Source organism: Salvelinus fontinalis, chromosome 27 (genome assembly GCF_029448725.1).
Source record: "Salvelinus fontinalis isolate EN_2023a chromosome 27, ASM2944872v1, whole genome shotgun sequence".
NCBI lineage: Eukaryota > Metazoa > Chordata > Actinopteri > Salmoniformes > Salmonidae > Salvelinus > Salvelinus fontinalis.
In genome coordinates this window covers 36086917-36105699 of record NC_074691.1, presented here as the reverse complement: position 1 = coordinate 36105699, position 18783 = coordinate 36086917, and the positions used below count along the sequence as shown (strand labels likewise).

The 18783-nt window shown below is 47.8% G+C and overlaps 1 protein-coding gene across 1 annotated transcript in view; it reads left to right on the top strand.

Annotated features, from left to right (window-relative positions):
• LOC129825677 (uncharacterized) overlaps nt 1-18783 on the top strand; it is a 63212-nt gene that overhangs the window by 26130 nt on the left and 18299 nt on the right. The window contains exons 6-13 of the mRNA XM_055885865.1: nt 3536-3677; nt 4690-4777; nt 9239-9300; nt 9439-9524; nt 9861-9990; nt 12302-12448; nt 12620-12679; nt 12851-12971. Coding sequence (XP_055741840.1) covers nt 3536-3677; nt 4690-4777; nt 9239-9300; nt 9439-9524; nt 9861-9990; nt 12302-12448; nt 12620-12679; nt 12851-12971 — 836 coding nt within the window. The remainder of the gene's footprint in view (nt 1-3535; nt 3678-4689; nt 4778-9238; nt 9301-9438; nt 9525-9860; nt 9991-12301; nt 12449-12619; nt 12680-12850; nt 12972-18783) is intronic.

Genomic DNA, 18783 nt, shown 5'->3' with positions numbered 1-18783 from the left:
ATCAACCCCACAGGCCTTTTTGGGATGTAGGGTTTGTATTTTGTCCTGTAGTTCATTCAATGTAATTGGAGAATCCAGTGGGTTCTGGTAGGCTTTAATAGTTGATTCTAAGATTTTCAGTTGATCATGTTTTTGCTGTTTGTACTTCGTTGTAGGGCCCAAAAGATTGGAGAAGTGTTTTTATCCATACATCTCCGTTTTGGATAGATAACTATTCGTGTTGTTGTTTGTCTAGTTTTCCAATAAGAGAGACTAGACATCTACCACCCCACTACCACTGTCAGATTAGAGCCATAAAGGAGACTTGTCATCTACCACTAGCAGATTAAAGCCATAAGGGAGACTTGTCATCTACTACTATCAGATTAGAGCCATAAGGGAGACTTGTCATCTACCACTAACAGATTAGAGCCATAAGGGAGACTTGTCATCTACTACTATCAGATTAGAGCCATAAGGGAGACTTGTCATCTACCACTGTCAGATTAGAGCCATAAGGGAGACTAGACATCTACCTCCCCACTACCACTATCAGATTAGAGCCATAAGGGAGACTAGACATCTACCTCCCCACTACCACTATCAGATTAGAGCCATAAAAGAGACTAGTTATCTTCCACCCCACAACCACTAACAGTTTAGAGCCATAAGGGACACTAGGCACCTACCAGCCCAAAACCAGATTGGAGCAATAATGGAGACTAGACATTTACCACCTCACTACCACTATCAGATTAGAGCCATAAAGGAGACCAGACATCTACCACGCCACTACCACTATCAGATTAATATTATTCAGCTCCTTTGGCTTTGATGCCTCATGATTGAGCAAAACTCTGTTTAAGTAGACTGTGATTTTGCTGTGATCTGATCAGGGTGTCAGTGGACTGACTGTGAACACTCTGAGAGACTCTGGGTTGAGGTCAGTGATAAAGTAGTCTACAGTACTACTGCCAAGAGATGAGCTATAGGTGTACTTACCATAGGAGTCCCCTCACAGCCTATCATTGACTATGTACATACCCAGCGTGTGACAGAGCTGCAGGAGTTGTGACAAATTTTTGTTGGTTATGTTGTCGTAGTTGTGCCTAGGGGGGCATATGGGGGAGGGAATGTTCTCTCCTCCAGGATGGTGTTTGTCCCCCTGTGTGCTGGTGGTGTCAGGTTCTTGTCCAGTTCTGTGGTTTAGGTCCGGACCATCACAGTAGGTGTGAGCAGAGCATGTTGAGCATCTGATACATACCTCTTAGGTCGCAGGATGGGACTTGAGCGGGTGTAATAGTGGGGGTTGGGCCTGTTTCTCTGCTCACGGCCTGGGCATATGTCCTGCTGTCATGTTGAGGTCCTTGCTGCAGGGGCAGGGGACATGGGGTGGGCAGAAGGGGCATAGGTCTGGTATGGGGGGGGGGGCAATACAAGGTGTTGCCAGGGTTTGTTTGGGGTGGTCTTAGCTAGTTGGGGTGTGGCTGGTGATGCTGTGGTCTGGGTGTAGGTCCTCTTGGCGTGGGTTCTCTCAGTACAGGTCTTTCGGGAGGGGGTCTTTCAGGTCTGGTCTGGTTGGGGTTAGGTGCTGGGGCTACGGTTGAGGCTGACGTCCTTCACGGTCCTGGCAAAAGCTGGGATTGCTGCCTTGTAGAGGTGGACCTGGTCGTAAAGGCTGTTCATGTCCAGGGTGGAGTGGTGGGCCAGGTAGACATTAGGTTTTGGGGTACAGTCTCGGGAAATGCTTGCATTCACCCATTGCAGGGTGAAAGTATTTTCCTGGTACCAGGGTGGAGATAACCGCTTGTGCGTTGGGGAAAGTGGAAGACGCTTTTTCAATCCTTTGAGTGCTGTGGCCACCCTTTCCTGCTGTGTTCTCAGGTAATTTGTGCCCGTGTGAATTATGATGTGGCTGGGGGACCCTAGTCAGTCCTCTGACAACAGCTCCAGGACATGCCTAGTGTCTGTCCTCTGACAACAGCTCCAGGGCCTACTGTTTGGGCACCAGAGTTTAGCCACTTTGTGTTTGGGAAAAAGGTTTTCCTCTTGAATGTATTTGCCATTTGAGTCAATAAGGAGCACAATCTCTGGCTTTTGTGTCCCGTCAGTGGATGTGTGGGGTTGTCAAGAGAGCTATCAGGGGAGATGACGGGGGGGCTGTTAGGACGGGGTGGGTCCTGTGTTGTCTGTCCCATTGTGGTGTTGAGGTTGTCATCCAGGTCTGGGTCTGAGGTGGGCTGTTCTGCTGGCTTCTCTGGGGGAGTGTCCTGCTCTCTGTCACACCTCAGCGTTCTCAACTCCGCCTTCAGTTACATGTGTGCCTCTTTAAGTTCTCTCACCTCAGTCCGTAGAGCAGCCAGCTCTCTCAAGACAGCCGTCCATCTCCACCTTCTGCCCTCTGGGTCTTTTTGGGGGGGTGTTGTTGTGCTGGTCTGTTTTATGGGTTTGTTCTGTCTGGATTGTGTGGACTGGCTCTCTGAGCTCCACCATGTCTCTCTCCAGCTCTGTGGATTTATCCCTCTCAATGATGGAGTAGCAGTGCAGTTGTGGGACCTGGGTGTGTTCAGTGCTGGGGAGGTGACTATCCTCGTCTGCAGGACAGTTTGAAGAGGTGTGATCAGACTCACTCAGGACGGGGGAGTCGTCACACAGAGAGAGATCTTTTCCTGCTGTGTTCTCTCTTTGATCCCGTAAAAGTCTCTCTGGAACTGCATGAGGATGCCCTGCACCATTACTGTCCCAGACTTGTACATGTTGACAGAGGTTGTTTCAATTTCCTCAATGTCTAGTATTCTGAGTTTCCACCCTGGGCCAATACCCTCTCTCTTGACATAGGGGTAGTTTGCTCTTATAGCACTGTGTCATGCCAGGGGATTGTCTTTGTGGGAAATTAAGTTGCTTACATTCCCCTCTTTGTAGCAGTCAGCAAATAATGTCTCTGGATTGTCCTTATTCCGTGTTATTTTTAATATCCATGGGGTACTGCATTTTAATGACCTCTTCACAGGGATAAGCCATGGGGGCTTCAAAGGCCTCTGCATTTCAGTGCTAACTGAAGCTGCAGCCAGGTCAGTTCTGTGCTAGCAGGTTGGTAGCTTCATAGCCTTATTTATTAAGCTTTATATAACAAAATTACCTAGAGATGATTGTCTTTTACTTTTTGGCTTAAGAAGTAGGTTCAGACTGAACATTACTCATTCAGTTTTGTGTTGGATGGTATTTCCAGGTTCCGCTGTGTTTCTTCTGCAGGTTTTGGTTTGTTAGAAATGTTTTCTTGATAGTCCTTGGTAGTAATAGTCCATTCAGGTCATTTTTCCAAATTCAAGGTTTTAGGTATGGAATTTTGATAAGGCTTGAAGGTATCCTGTAAATTCAAGTTCATCTACATTTATCCAACTCTAATCTTTTTGCAGAATAACTCAGGATCCCATGAGCTCACTACCTCTCTCTCTTTTCCTTCCATTTACCACTCGCTCACTCACTCACTCACTCACTCACTCACTCACTCACTCACTCACTCTCTCTCTCTCTTCCCCCATCTTCTCCTCCCCAGTAAAGACACATTGTGGAACTCTCTTGAGGAACCAGACATCATCAACACCACAGAGTTTGAAGACCTGTTCTCCAAGACCACCATACAGACAAAGAGAAAACCTCTGGCAGAGGCCTATGAGAAGAAAGCCAAGGCCAAGAAGGTAGAGGAGTCTGTATGTAGCTCAATACAAGGTAGCAATGTGTCTATTGTCCACTAGAGGACACTGGTATCTGAGGATTAAACATACCAGCCTGGGACTTTCAGTACATCTAGCTATAACTACAGTTTTTCTCCAAATATTCAGCAATTTTGTATTGCTGGAGGCCAACAGTGTCTGCATTTGCTCTTGGAATGGACATGATCTATCTATAGTCAGCCAAGATGAAGTCCCCATAGTCATCTATCTATAGTCAGCCAAGATACAAGATGAAGTCCCCATAGTCATCTATCTATAGTCAGCCAAGATACAAGATGAAGTCCCCATAGTCATCTATCTATAGTCAGCCAAGATACAAGATGAAGTCCCCATAGTCATCTATCTATAGTCAGCCAAGATACAAGATGAAGTCCCCATAGTCATCTATCTATAGTCAGCCAAGATGAAATCCCCATAGTCATCTATCTATAGTCAGCCAAGATAAACGATGAAGTCCCCATAGTCATCTATCTATAGTCAGCCAAGATACAAGATGAAGTCCCCATAGTCATCTATCTATAGTCAGCCATGATGAAGTCCCCATAGTCATCTATCTATAGTCAGCCAAGATGAAGTCCCCATGGTCGTTTTTCAGTAGTCAGCCAAGACACATGGAAAAGTCTTCCAGCTACAGCTCTGGCTATGAATTATGCAAGGTTTCCACTTTAATAGGTACTGCACACCATGTTGTGACCTTCAATGTACTTTTATACCTCTTTGGACTGCGATGATATTCTCCATCAGAGAGAGAGAGACTCTGCTTTCCATTAATGATCCTCTACTAGTTTCCATTAGTCCAGTTCCCTTCCTCTTACCTCATGTGATGGTCAGCCACGCTCCACTGTTGTCATGGTCACTGTGTCGTCCTCCTCTCCCTGGTCAGATCATGAAGCTGCTGGATGGGAAGACTAATATCTGACCCTGTGTCAGTGGTTAGAGGCAACTTCTACTCACACAGTTTTCTCTCTTCCTGCAGATCATGAAGCTGCTGGATGGGAAGCGTTCCCAGGCCGTAGGGATACTCATCTCTAGTCTGCACCTGGAGATGAAGGACATACAGCAAGGTGAGTGACACATAGCATTGGTTTTCAAACCTCTCCTCTGGGATTATTAGGTGAATCCGATTAGGTGAACCAGATTAGGTGAACCAGATTAGGTGAACCTTGATTAGTTGAATCGGGAGAGCTAATTCAGGGCTACAACAAAATCGTGAAACGTCTTGTATCCCCGAGAGGAGGTTTGAAAACCACTGGTGTATACTGTCCATATAACATCATCTCTGAGAAGAAGGGTGCATATATACTCTATTTTTTAAATGTAATCTTGACATTCAACAGAGGCTTTTATCCAAAGTTATTACATAAATAGTAGATAAATGCCTATGTGGCCCATGTAGGACCAGAACACACAACTTTAATCTAAGATAGTCTGGCGCGATTTACAGTTTACGCATACATTATATTCAATATTTGTGGCCAACGTAGGACTCAAACCCACAACTCAAGCACCACCCACTGGGCACACCATCTCATTTCAACGTGGATAATTGGGTAATATTTGGTTGAGATCAATGCAATTACGTCCTATATTCACCCATTCAAAAAGACCACCAAAATGAAGTTTAATTTCCAATGTGTTATCACTACGCTTTCAACCACAACGAAATTCCAATGGAAAAATTAGTTTGGGTTTAGTCGTCACCCAAATGTCTATCACTGCGCTTTCAAACATTTTAAAGTACAGCAAAGTTTAAATTGGAATACAATGTTTTTTTAAATACAAAGATGTTTTCTTTATTTATACAACAGTATAGCCCTTTCCTGCAGTAAAATGATCAAATCGCCCTCTAGTGGCCTCATTGATGGAATGTTATTCATATTTTCCGAATTTCCGAATTCATAAACATTATAAAATAAAAAATATAAAATACATTTATCCAGTGTTTTTGGCGCAAACGGTTTTGTTAAATTTCAGTCTTCTGTGATGTATATAAAGTGTAATACTCAAAATGTAAAACAGTGCATTTCAACTCTATATCTGAAATGGTACAGGTGTGTTCTATTCCGTAAGACCATAACCATGTGTGTGAGGTGTAAACTTTTGTTACAAATTAGATTTGTTGAAGACCACCAAGAAACACTCTGTGTAACCCTGATTTAGCCCACTGCAGTAGTTCATTCATATCGCTGTGCTTCATCTAATAGCAGAACCAAATGACCAGGATTGCAGTTTAAATTACATTAAAAGTACATAAGGAGAACTTAATAGTTACAGTAACCTCTAAATGTGGCCATGGATGTGTTACTCATTTTAGGGTTGAATGTTACATTAGATGTAAGATGGCCTTAACTTTAGGCTATTTATTGTAAAACAGTAGTAATATTTAATTGTGTTTGTTTAACAACGCAACTCAATATCAACATTTAAAGTAGATGTATCTACTGCTTGGATAGTTCCGTCTGGGCCACTGACTTAATTCCATTCTTTAACTTTAATCCAACATGTCATTTTTAAACTGTCGACAAGTTAATAGGCTATTTATTGTATTTCAAAAGGTATGTTGAATTGTGTTAGGTTGTTATGGCAACCACGTGTCAACATTTGAAGGCAATGCATCTCTTTAGATAGTTCCACTTGTGCCACGGACTTAGACCGGCAAACCTTAAATAAACTCTGATTTGATTTAGTCCTTTTCTTTAACATAGACTTTTGGTTGAGATGGAGACGTGAATCCAACATATCAATGATTAATTTGTAGACAAACTGGAATTAAAGCCAGACTAAGTCAGTGGCTCAGATGGAACTATCCAGTCAGAATATACATCTTCTTCAAATGCTGATGTCTGGTTGTGTTGACAACCAAACACAATTCAATATCACTAAATATCATTACATTTGAAATCAACCAGAGCTTGAAATCCTAGGCCTATTGTATTGTCTATTTCTAATGGAATTCTGGGTTCATTTGAAACAATAACTGTTGATGACTTTGCAAATGCTAGATAGGCATATACATAGCATCATTCATGATAAATTAGTTTATGTTTTATGTTCACATTTCATTTGCACTGTTAAACCTTCCCTTTGGAAAGACTTTGATAGCAACAGTAAATCTATTTCGTTTTTAAGTGGAAATCTCTCAACATTCATTCTCCGGATAGCACACTGCTAATGGCCATAGCAAACAGGGCTGATCTGGATTAAAACCCTGAAGGGGAGAACAAAGGGTAGCTAGCTGTACATCGATCAATTCTCCCGTAGGAAGTGCTGGCCAGACACATGCATTTTTTCTGATAGTGGATATAACGTTGAAGATCTGACGATGTTTTAAAGGTACATATTCAAATTATTTTTATACAAGGTTTTGTCTATGTTGAAATTTGGTTACCATGGTGACATAATCCTGTGCTTGAAATTTCAACTCAAAACAACATTTAACCTTGATTACTTTTTTCAAATCCAATTTATTTTCCACGTAGCTTCCACGTCACAATGCGTTGACAAATTACGTTGAAACAACTTTGATTCAACCGGTTTGTGGCCAGTGGGGAGGCAGGTAGCCTGGCGGGTAGCCTGGCGTGCAGGGGAGTTGGTCCAGTATCCAAAAGGTTGCTAGATCGAATCCCCAAGCTGACAAGGTAAAAATCTGTCTTTCTGCCCCTGAGCAAGACAGTTGGGCTTCGATGATGTGGATGTCAATTAAGGCAGCCCACCGCACCTCTCTGATTCAGAGGGGTTGGGTTAAATGTGGAAGACACATTTCATTTGAAGGCATTCAGTTGTACAACTGACTAGGTATCCCCCTTTACATGTGGGTAATCTATGCATGGTTACGCTCCAACCACGTGAGTCATCTGAACCACAACTAAACATCTGACTCTTGGCCCCTCTACCCTGTATTTGACTTCAGACAGACATTGGCTAATTCCAACCATTACCAAATCTCCATTCAGCTGTACCGTAATACTGTCACGTCTTATATAGTCAGACTGAGTGGAACATCAGGAGTTACTGTCACGTCTTATATAGTCAGACTGAGTGGGACATCAGGAGTTACTGTCACGTCTTATATAGTCAGACTGAGTGGAACATCAGGAGTTACTGTCACGTCTTATATAGTCAGACTGAGTGGAACATCAGGATTTACTGTCACGTCTTATATAGTCAGACTGAGTGGAACATCGGGATTTACTGTCACGTCTTATATAGTCAGACTGAGTGGAACATCAGGAGTTAATGAATGAACAAGATATATGATCAGTATTAGACAAAGGGACTGGCCTCAGCAGAAAACATCCCAGAATTACAGTGTGAGGCCGAGTTCCAAATGGCACCCTATTCCCTATATAGTGCACTTCTTTTAACCAGAGCCCCTAGAACCCATAGGGCTTTGATCAAAGGTAGTGCACTAAATACAGCATACAGCATAGCCATTTGGGACGTAGACTCAGAGTTCCCATTTTATCTGGGAAATACAGTACTGTAAGGGGAAGGAATCTACAATGTGGGTGTCTTTGGTTTCTGTGGCAGGGAGCAGTTCGTTTCCCATCAGTGGAGATTTTTGGGCTATGTGTGTGTTTGTGTGTCTGTGTTTGTGCGTGTGTGTATGTATGTGTGTGTGTGTGTGTGTGTGTGTGTGTGTGTAATTGTGTGTATGTTTGTGTTTGAACAGGGTACTTACAGGAAACACAACAGGGGGAAACTGGGAACACAACAGGGGGAAACTGGGAACACAATAGGTGAAAACAGGGAACACAATAGGGGGAAACTGGGAACACAATAGGGGGAAACTGGGAACACAACAGGGGGAAACTGGGAACACAATAGGGGGAAACTGGGAACACAACAGGGGGAAACTGGGAACACAATAGGTGAAAACAGGGAACACAGCAGGGGGAAACTAAGAACACAACAGGGGGAAACTGGGAACACAATAGGGGGAAACTGGGGACACAATAGGGGGAAACTGGGAACACAATAGGGGGAAACTGGGAACACAATAGGTGAAAACTGGGAAAAGCAGGGGACAGAAGGGAAACCTCCATTTGATCATCATGTTGGATTTCAGCTCGTTGAAACATGAGACCTTGGGAATTGTGACAAGAGAAGAACTTTAAGCCAGTTTGCTTAGCTTGGTATCTTGTGTGATTATGGTGAAAGCCTCACTAATATAGCTCTGTCTACACCACCACTACATGCCCTGCAAGAATATCCTTATTTTACCTTTATTTAACTCGGCAAGTCAGTTAAGAACAAATTCTTAATTTCAATGACGGCCTAGGAACAGTGGGTTAACTGCCTGTTCAGAATGACAGATTTGTACCTTGTCAGCTTAGAGATTCGAACTTGCAACCTTTCAGTTACTAGTCCAATGCTCTAACCACTAGGCTACCTGCCACCCCAGGACTAAATCAACACACTGTAAAACTCCCTGCCCCTCTAGGCACGAGCTGGGGTGGGACAGTGTCCCACAAATGTGTCCTTTGATTTAAAGCATGACTCAATGAACCTGTTTACTCCTGTAGCTGTGCTGAATGTGGACAACTCTGTGGTGGACGTGGAAACCATCCAGGCTTTATACGAAAACGTGAGTGTCCTGAACTACTTCTGTCCTCCTTTCTTTTTATTGTACTGTTCAGTTTGGTTTCCCTTTCAGAGAGCCCAGCCTGACTTTTTTTTAGCATTTTGAGACTTCTTCAAGTGTTGTTTGTGCCTCTCATCTCAGAGAGCCCAGCCTGATGAGCTGGAACGGATAAAGAGACACTACCAAACGTCCGAGGAGGAAGTCAAGCTGCTGGACAAACCTGAACAGTAAGTGTTCTCCTTTCCCTCCTCATCACATACATCATTTTTATTTTTTTCTTGACATACTGCTCGCTTAACCCGTAAGCCAACCGTACCAACGTGTCGGAGGGAACGTCGTAAAGCTGGCAACCAACGTCAGCGTGCATGCGCCCGGCCGGCCACAAGGAGACGATAGAGGGCGATGGGACTCACATGTTTTATATTCTGTGTAGGGCGGTAGCTGGGGAATACGTGATTAGCTCCGTCTCTAAGGCACCATCTTTCAAAGACTTGACAAAGACGGTAGTAACATCAAAGTAACGTCCATCATGTCACTCTTCCTGTCACCTGTGTTGTCTCTAGGTTCCTGCTTGAGTTATCTCAGATACCAGACTTCCCAGACAGGGCTTCATGTATCATCTTCCAGACGGCCTTCATAGACGCCATCGCCTCCATTCAGCAGAAGTTGGACAATGTCTCTCGCGTCTGCAAGGTTGGAACTCACTCTTCATGTTAGTTCGTACTAGATGGCTGTCGAAGGGTGAAACTCTCTCTACATGTTAGTTCGTACTAGATGGCTGTCAAAGGGTGAAACTCTCTCTACATGTTAGTTCGTACTAGATGGCTGTCAAAGGTTGGAACTCTCTCTTCATGTTAGTTTGTACTAGATGGCTGTCGAAGGTTGGAACTCTCTCTACATGTTAGTTCGTACTAGATGGCTGTCGAAGGGTGAAACTCTCTCTACATGTTAGTTCGTACTAGATGGCTGTCAAAGGGTGAAACTCTCTCTACATGTTAGTTCGTACTAGATGGCTGTCAAAGGGTGAAACTCTCTCTACATGTTAGTTCATACTAGATGGCTGTCAAAGGTTGGAACTCTCTCTACATGTTAGTTCGTACTAGATGGCTGTCGAAGGGTGAAACTCTCTCTACATGTTAGTTCATACTAGATGGCTGTCGAAAGGTGAAACTCTCTCTACATGTTAGTTCGTACTAGATGGCTGTCGAAGGATGAAACTCTCTCTACATGTTAGTTCGTACTAGATGGCTGTCGAAAGGTGAAACTCTCTCTACATGTTAGTTCGTACTAGATGGCTGTCGAAAGGTGAAACTCTCTCTACATGTTAGTTCGTAGTAGATGGCTGTCGAAGGGTGAAACTCTCTCTTCATGTTAGTTCGTACTAGATGGCTGTCGAAGGGTGAAACTCTCTCTTCATGTTAGTTCGTACTAGATGGCTGTCAAAGGTTGGAACTCTCTCTTCATGTTAGTTTGTACTAGATGGCTGTCGAAGGGTGAAACTCTCTCTTCATGTTAGTTTGTACTAGATGGCTGTCGAAGGGTGAAACTCTCTCTTCATGTTAGTTCGTACTAGATGGCTGTCAAAGGTTGGAACTCTCTCTTCATGTTAGTTCATACTAGATGGCTGTCAAAGGTTGGAACTCTCTCTTCATGTTAGTTTGTACTAGATGGCTGTCGAAGGTTGGAACTCTCTCTACATGTTAGTTCGTACTAGATGGCTGTCGAAGGGTGAAACTCTCTCTACATGTTAGTTCGTACTAGATGGCTGTCAAAGGGTGAAACTCTCTCTACATGTTAGTTCATACTAGATGGCTGTCGAAAGGTGAAACTCTCTCTACATGTTAGTTCGTACTAGATGGCTGTCGAAGGGTGAAACTCTCTCTACATGTTAGTTCGTACTAGATGGCTGTCGAAAGGTGAAACTCTCTCTACATGTTAGTTCGTACTAGATGGCTGTCGAAAGGTGAAACTCTCTCTACATGTTAGTTCGTAGTAGATGGCTGTCGAAGGGTGAAACTCTCTCTTCATGTTAGTTCGTACTAGATGGCTGTCGAAGGGTGAAACTCTCTCTTCATGTTAGTTCGTACTAGATGGCTGTCAAAGGTTGGAACTCTCTCTTCATGTTAGTTTGTACTAGATGGCTGTCGAAGGTTGGAACTCTCTCTTCATGTTAGTTCGTACTAGATGGCTGTCGAAGGTTGGAACTCTCTCTTCATGTTAGTTCGTACTAGATGGCTGTCAAAGGTTGGAACTCTCTCTTCATGTTAGTTTGTACTAGATGGCTGTCGAAGGTTGGAACTCTCTCTTCATGTTAGTTCGTACTAGATGGCTGTCAAAGGTTGGAACTCTCTCTTCATGTTAGTTCATACTAGATGGCTGTCAAAGGGTGAAACTCTCTCTACATGTTAGTTCGTACTAGATGGCTGTCAAAGGTTGGAACTCTCTCTTCATGTTAGTTCGTACTAGATGGCTGTCAAAGGGTGAAACTCTCTCTACATGTTAGTTCGTACTAGATGGTTGTCAAAGGTTGGAACTCTCTCTTCATGTTAGTTCGTACTAGATGGCTGTCGAAGGGTGAAACTCTCTCTACATGTTAGTTCATACTAGATGGCTGTCAAAGGTTGGAACTCTCTCTTCATGTTAGTTCGTACTAGATGGCTGTCGAAGGGTGAAACTCTCTCTACATGTTAGTTCATACTAGATGGCAACATAGAAACCACAGGAAACGTGTTTTACTTGTAGAACACATTTTGCAGACTAAATAAAGAGTCTTATAGAGAAACTCCTCTCAAAAACTATCTGTTGGTATTTGTCTCATTAGTCCACTGTTGATACATTCCTAAAATGTTTTGCATGTCAGCAATCAAGTTTTCAAGATATTGGACTTTCAAGAAGCAAAGTGTCACCGGCCGCATCATCACATTAAACGTAACTTATCTCAGTAGTCTGAAGTACAGTCAACACTATGTTTAGTTAACAGTAGATAGTGCCTTTCTGTCTCCAGGATGTGATGGACACCTCCAGCGTGAGGGAAGTGATGGGTCTGATTCTAGCCCTGGGGAACCATATGAACGGGGGCAACACGACCAGAGGACAGGCTGACGGCTTTGGACTGGAGATCCTGCCCAAACTAAAGGACGTCAAGAGCAGGGTAAGGGCTATGTTACAGGACGAAGTACAGTTGAGTGTATCAAATGACCTAGTAAAGGCCTACAGCTCACAGTATTTTAAAGCAGAATAAAGAACACATGTATTGTTTTGTGTTGGGTTCCTTTGTGGTTGAGGATCTTTTGTCTTCTCTGTTCTCTTGTGTTTTTTGAAGGACAATCGTATCAGTCTGGTTGACTATGTGACATCGTACTATCTCCGCAACCTGGACGAGGTAATGTCAAACATTTGTTAATCACTTTATTGAAATGTATTTTATTGGAAGTTAGTCTATAGGTGTTTGAGTTTTTAGTCATTCTGGTGTTTAAAAAGAAAATGTTTCTGTGTAGAACAAATGTCATGTTGTTGTCGTCACTCTGATGTTGCTGTTATTGTTTCCCTCCAGAACGCTGGGACAGAGAGGAGTGTCTTCCCTCTCCCTGAGCCTCAGGATGTGTTCCTGGCCGCCCAGGTCAAGTTCGAAGACATCACCAAGGACCTGAGACAGCTGAGACGAGACCTGACAGGTCAGAGGTCATTCATGCCTAATCACAACACTGTGACGTCAGCAACACAGACAGATAGACATGCAGGCGGAGACATGCAGGCAGAGACAGGCAGGCAGAGACAGGCAGGCAGAGACAGGCAGGCGGAGACATGCAGGCAGAGACAGGCAGGCAGAGACAGGCAGGCAGAGACAGGCAGGCAGAGACATGCAGGCGGAGACATGCAGGCAGAGACAGGCAGGCAGAGACAGGCAGGCAGAGACAGGCAGGCAGAGACATGCAGGCAGAGACATGCAGGCAGAGACAGGCAGGCAGAGACAGGCAGGCAGAGACAGGCAGGCAGAGACATGCAGGCAGAGACAGGCAGGCAGAGACAGGCAGGCAGAGACATGCAGGCAGAGACAGGCAGGCAGAGACAGGCAGGCAGAGACAGGCAGGCAGAGACATGCAGGCAGAGACATGCAGGCAGAGACAGGCAGGCAGAGACAGGCAGGCAGAGACATGCAGGCAGAGACAGGCAGGCAGAGACAGGCAGGCAGAGACAGGCAGGCAGAGACAGGCAGGCAGAGACATGCAGGCAGAGACAGGCAGGCAGAGACATGCAGGCAGAGACAGGCAGGCAGAGACATGCAGGCAGAGACAGGCAGGCAGAGACAGGCAGGCAGAGACATGCAGGCAGAGACATGCAGGCAGAGACAGGCAGGCAGAGACAGGCAGGCAGAGACAGGCAGGCAGAGACAGGCAGGCAGAGACATGCAGGCAGAGACAGGCAGGCAGAGACATGCAGGCAGAGACATGCAGGCAGAGACAGGCAGGCAGAGACAGGCAGGCAGAGACATGCAGGCAGAGACAGGCAGGCAGAGACAGGCAGGCAGAGACATGCAGGCAGAGACAGGCAGGCAGAGACATGCAGGCAGAGACATGCAGGCAGAGACATGCAGGCAGAGACATGCAGGCAGAGACAGGCAGGCAGAGACAGGCAGGCAGAGACAGGCAGGCAGAGACAGGCAGGCGGAGACATGCAGGCGGAGACAGGCAGGCAGAGACAGGCAGGCAGAGACATGCAGGCAGAGACAGGCAGGCAGAGACAGGCAGGCAGAGACAGGCAGGCAGAGACATGCAGGCAGAGACAGGCAGGCAGAGACAGGCAGGCAGAGACATGCAGGCAGAGACAGGCAGGCGGAGACATGCAGGCAGAGACAGGCAGGCAGAGACAGGCAGGCAGAGACAGGCAGGCAGAGACATGCAGGCAGAGACAGGCAGGCAGAGACAGGCAGGCAGAGACATGCAGGCAGAGACAGGCAGGCAGAGACAGGCAGGCAGAGACAGGCAGGCAGAGACATGCAGGCAGAGACAGGCAGGCAGAGACAGGCAGGCAGAGACAGGCAGGCAGAGACAGGCAGGCAGAGACAGGCAGGCAGAGACATGCAGGCAGAGACAGGCAGGCAGAGACAGGCAGGCAGAGACATGCAGGCAGAGACAGGCAGGCAGAGACAGGCAGGCAGAGACATGCAGGCAGGCAGAGACAGGCAGGCAGAGACAGGCAGGCAGAGACAGGCAGGCAGAGACATGCAGGCAGAGACAGGCAGGCAGAGACAGGCAGGCAGAGACATGCAGGCAGAGACAGGCAGGCAGAGACAGGCAGGCAGAGACATGCAGGCAGAGACAGGCAGGCAGAGACATGCAGGGAGAGACAGGCAGGCGGAGACAGGCAGGCAGGCAGAGACAGGCAGGCAGGCAGAGACAGGCAGGCAGAGACAGGCAGGCAGAGACAGGCAGGCAGAGACATGCAGGCAGGCAGAGACAGGCAGGCAGAGACAGGCAGGCAGAGACAGGCAGGCAGGCAGAGACAGGCAGGCAGAGACAGGCAGGCAGAGACAGGCAGGCGGAGACATGCAGGCAGAGACAGGCAGGCAGAGACAGGCAGGCAGAGACAGGCAGGCAGAGACAGGCAGGCAGAGACAGGCAGGCAGAGACATGCAGGCAGAGACAGGCAGGCAGAGACAGGCAGGCAGAGACAGGCAGGCAGAGACAGGCAGGCAGAGACATGCAGGCAGAGACAGGCAGGCAGAGACAGGCAGGCAGAGACAGGCAGGCAGAGACATGCAGGCAGAGACAGGCAGGCAGAGACATGCAGGCAGGCAGAGACATGCAGGCAGGCAGAGACATGCAGGCAGGCAGAGACAGGCAGGCAGAGACAGGCAGGCAGAGACATGCAGGCAGAGACAGGCAGGCAGAGACAGGCAGGCAGAGACAGGCAGGCAGAGACAGGCAGGCAGAGACAGGCAGGCAGAGACATGCAGGGAGAGACAGGCAGGCGGAGACATGCAGGCAGAGACAGGCAGGCAGAGACAGGCAGGCAGGCAGAGACAGGCAGGCAGGCAGAGACAGGCAGGCAGAGACAGGCAGGCAGAGACAGGCAGGCAGAGACATGCAGGCAGGCAGAGACAGGCAGGCAGAGACAGGCAGGCAGGCAGAGACAGGCAGGCAGAGACAGGCAGGCAGAGACAGGCAGGCGGAGACATGCAGGCAGAGACAGGCAGGCAGAGACATGCAGGCAGGCAGAGACAGGCAGGCAGAGACAGGCAGGCAGAGACATGCAGGCAGAGACATGCAGGCAGAGACAGGCAGGCAGAGACAGGCAGGCAGAGACAGGCAGGCAGAGACAGGCAGGCAGAGACAGGCAGGCAGAGACATGCAGGCAGAGACATGCAGGCAGAGACATGCAGGCAGGCAGAGACATGCAGGCAGGCAGAGACATGCAGGCAGAGACATGCAGGCAGAGACATGCAGGCAGAGACAGGCAGGCAGAGACATGCAGGCAGAGACATGCAGGCAGAGACATGCAGGCAGAGACATGCAGGCAGAGACATGCAGGCAGAGACATGCAGGCAGGCAGAGACATGCAGGCAGAGACATGCAGGCAGGCAGAGACAGGCAGGCAGAGACATGCAGGCAGAGACAGGCAGGCAGAGACATGCAGGCAGAGACATGCAGGCAGAGACATGCAGGCAGAGACATGCAGGCAGGCAGAGACATGCAGGCAGAGACATGCAGGCAGAGACATGCAGGCAGAGACATGCAGGCAGGCAGAGACAGGCAGGCAGAGACATGCAGGCAGAGACATGCAGGCAGAGACAGGCAGGCAGAGACATGCAGGCAGGCAGAGACATGCAGGCAGGCAGAGACATGCAGGCAGGCAGAGACATGCAGGCAGAGACATGCAGGCAGAGACATGCAGGCAGGCAGAGACATGCAGGCAGAGACATGCAGGCAGGCAGAGACATGCAGGCAGAGACAGGCAGGCAGAGACATGCAGGCAGGCAGAGACATGCAGGCAGGCAGAGACATGCAGGCAGGCAGAGACATGCAGGCAGGCAGAGACAGGCAGGCAGAGACAGGCAGGCAGAGACAGGCAGGCAGAGGCAGGCAGGCAGAGACAGGCAGGCAGAGACATGCAGGCAGGCAGAGACAGGCAGGCAGAGACAGGCAGGCAGAGACATGCAGGCAGAGACAGGCAGGCAGGCAGAGACAGGCAGGCAGGCAGAGACAGGCAGGCAGGCAGAGACAGGCAGGCAGGCAGAGACAGGCAGGCAGGCAGAGACAGGCAGGCAGAGACAGGCAGGCAGAGACAGGCAGGCGGAGACATGCAGGCGGAGACAGGCAGGCAGAGACATGCAGGCAGAGACATGCAGGCGGAGACAGGCAGGCAGAGACATGCAGGGAGAGACAGGCAGGCAGAGACAGGCAGGCAGAGACATGCAGGCAGAGACATGCAGGCGGAGACAGGCAGGCAGAGACATGCAGGCAGGCAGAGACAGGCAGGCAGAGACATGCAGGCGGAGACAGGCAGGCAGAGACATGCAGGCAGAGACAGGCAGGCAGAGACATGCAGGCGGAGACAGGCAGGCAGAGACATGCAGGGAGAGACAGGCAGGCAGAGACAGGCAGGCAGAGACATGCAGGCAGAGACATGCAGGCGGAGACATGCAGGCAGAGACAGGCAGGCAGAGACAGGCAGGCAGAGACATGCAGGCAGAGACAGGCAGGCAGAGACAGGCAGGCAGGCAGAGACAGGCAGGCAGAGACATGCAGGCAGAGACAGGCAGGCAGAGACATGCAGGCAGAGACATCCAGGCAGAGACAGGCAGGCCGACTGACTGACAGAAGGAGTCTCTGCTTCACCTGCTGTGCCAGAGTCAAAGGTTATCACTGTGGTTTCGTCTTCGATAACAACTGTTTAGATCTGGGGTTCTTAAACCATTTCAGCTCCAGACCCAAATGAGAAATTGACCGTCTTCCCGTGACCCAAATTGTCCTCCGTTGACCCAAATTAAGAAGAAATAGTGTGTGATTATAGATGTAGGCTCATAACTCGCCACTCACCTCTAACATGCCCAGGGCCCCCCTTTGGGTCCCGACTCATAGTTTAAGAAACCCTGGTTTAGATGCATCGATGCACATAGATGCACCCCAGATGGTGGCAGCCGATCTCTCTCTCTCTCTCTCTTTCTTTCTCTCGCTCTCTCACTCTCTCGCTCTCTCTCTCTGTCTCTCTCTCTCCCCACCCTCTCTCTCTGTCTCTCCCTCTCTCCCCACCCTCTCTCTCTGTCTCTTCCTCTCTCCCCTCTTTCTCTGTCTCTCTCTCTCCTCTTTCTCTGTCTCTCTCTCTCCCCTCTTTCTCTGTCTCTCTCTCTTTCTCTCTCTCTGTCTTTCTCTCTCTGTGGCTCCACTCCTACTGCTGCTCTGTTTGTTCCCTCTGGCTCACCGTCCAATCAGGGTATGACAGGAGCTGGAGGAGCCAGTTTTCAGGCCCAGTCATAATACAGCCTGCTGGGAGCCACGGTTACAACCCGCCCCCTCGCCACGCTCCATCATCATCACCCAGATAAGATTACAAAGAATACTGTTTTCATTCAGGATTTGTGTAAACTGTGGAGGCGGGTATCTGCATTGTGTGCCGACTAGCGAGACTTTCTCTTTTTTTGCCTTTTGTGTTGGAGCGGAGTTTGGTCCTTTCAGACAGGAAGAGGGTCCTTCAGTCTCAGGTAAACAGAGGTCTACTTTTGGAGAAACAGGTGTGTCTTGATAGAGTTGAACTACTGTCCTGTAGAGCAGCTGATGCACTTCACAGCAAACTGAGTTGTGTTTTTGTTTGTTTCATGAAGGTTATATCTCATCTGTGATTGGGCAGCTCTTGACCCGTGTGACCAATCAGTGCTTCCACAAATAGATGTGATTTCCTTCCTGACAAAGGAACAGCTTTCATTCTAGAACCTAGAGTTTACAGTGGGGTCACACTCAATGGAAACTCTTTCAGGAAACAATATACTCTAATTGTATTGTGCATAGGCACAGACCACCGCAAAGTGGTTCATTCAATTACTACAGCTGACAGTTCATATTTCCCAGTGGGGATAAACTGATGCTTCAACAGGAGAGCAGAGAATAGCTCAGTACACGCACACACACACACACACGCGCACACATGTTTTGTTATTTTATCCTTGTGCGGACCTAAAATTATTTTCCCTAAACCCAACCCCCACCTTAACCTTAACCCTAACCTTAACCCTAACCTTAACCCTAACCTTAACCCTAACCTTAACCCTAACCTTAACCCTTACCTTAACCCTAACCCTAACCTTAACCCTAACCTTAACCCTAACCTTAACCCTTACCTTAACCCTAACCTTAACCGTAACCTTAACCCTAACCCTAACCTTAACCCTAACCCAACCCCTAAACCTAACCCCAACCCTTACCTTAACCTTAACCATTACATTAACCCTAATCATTAACCCTTAACCCTTACCTTAACCCTAACCTTAAC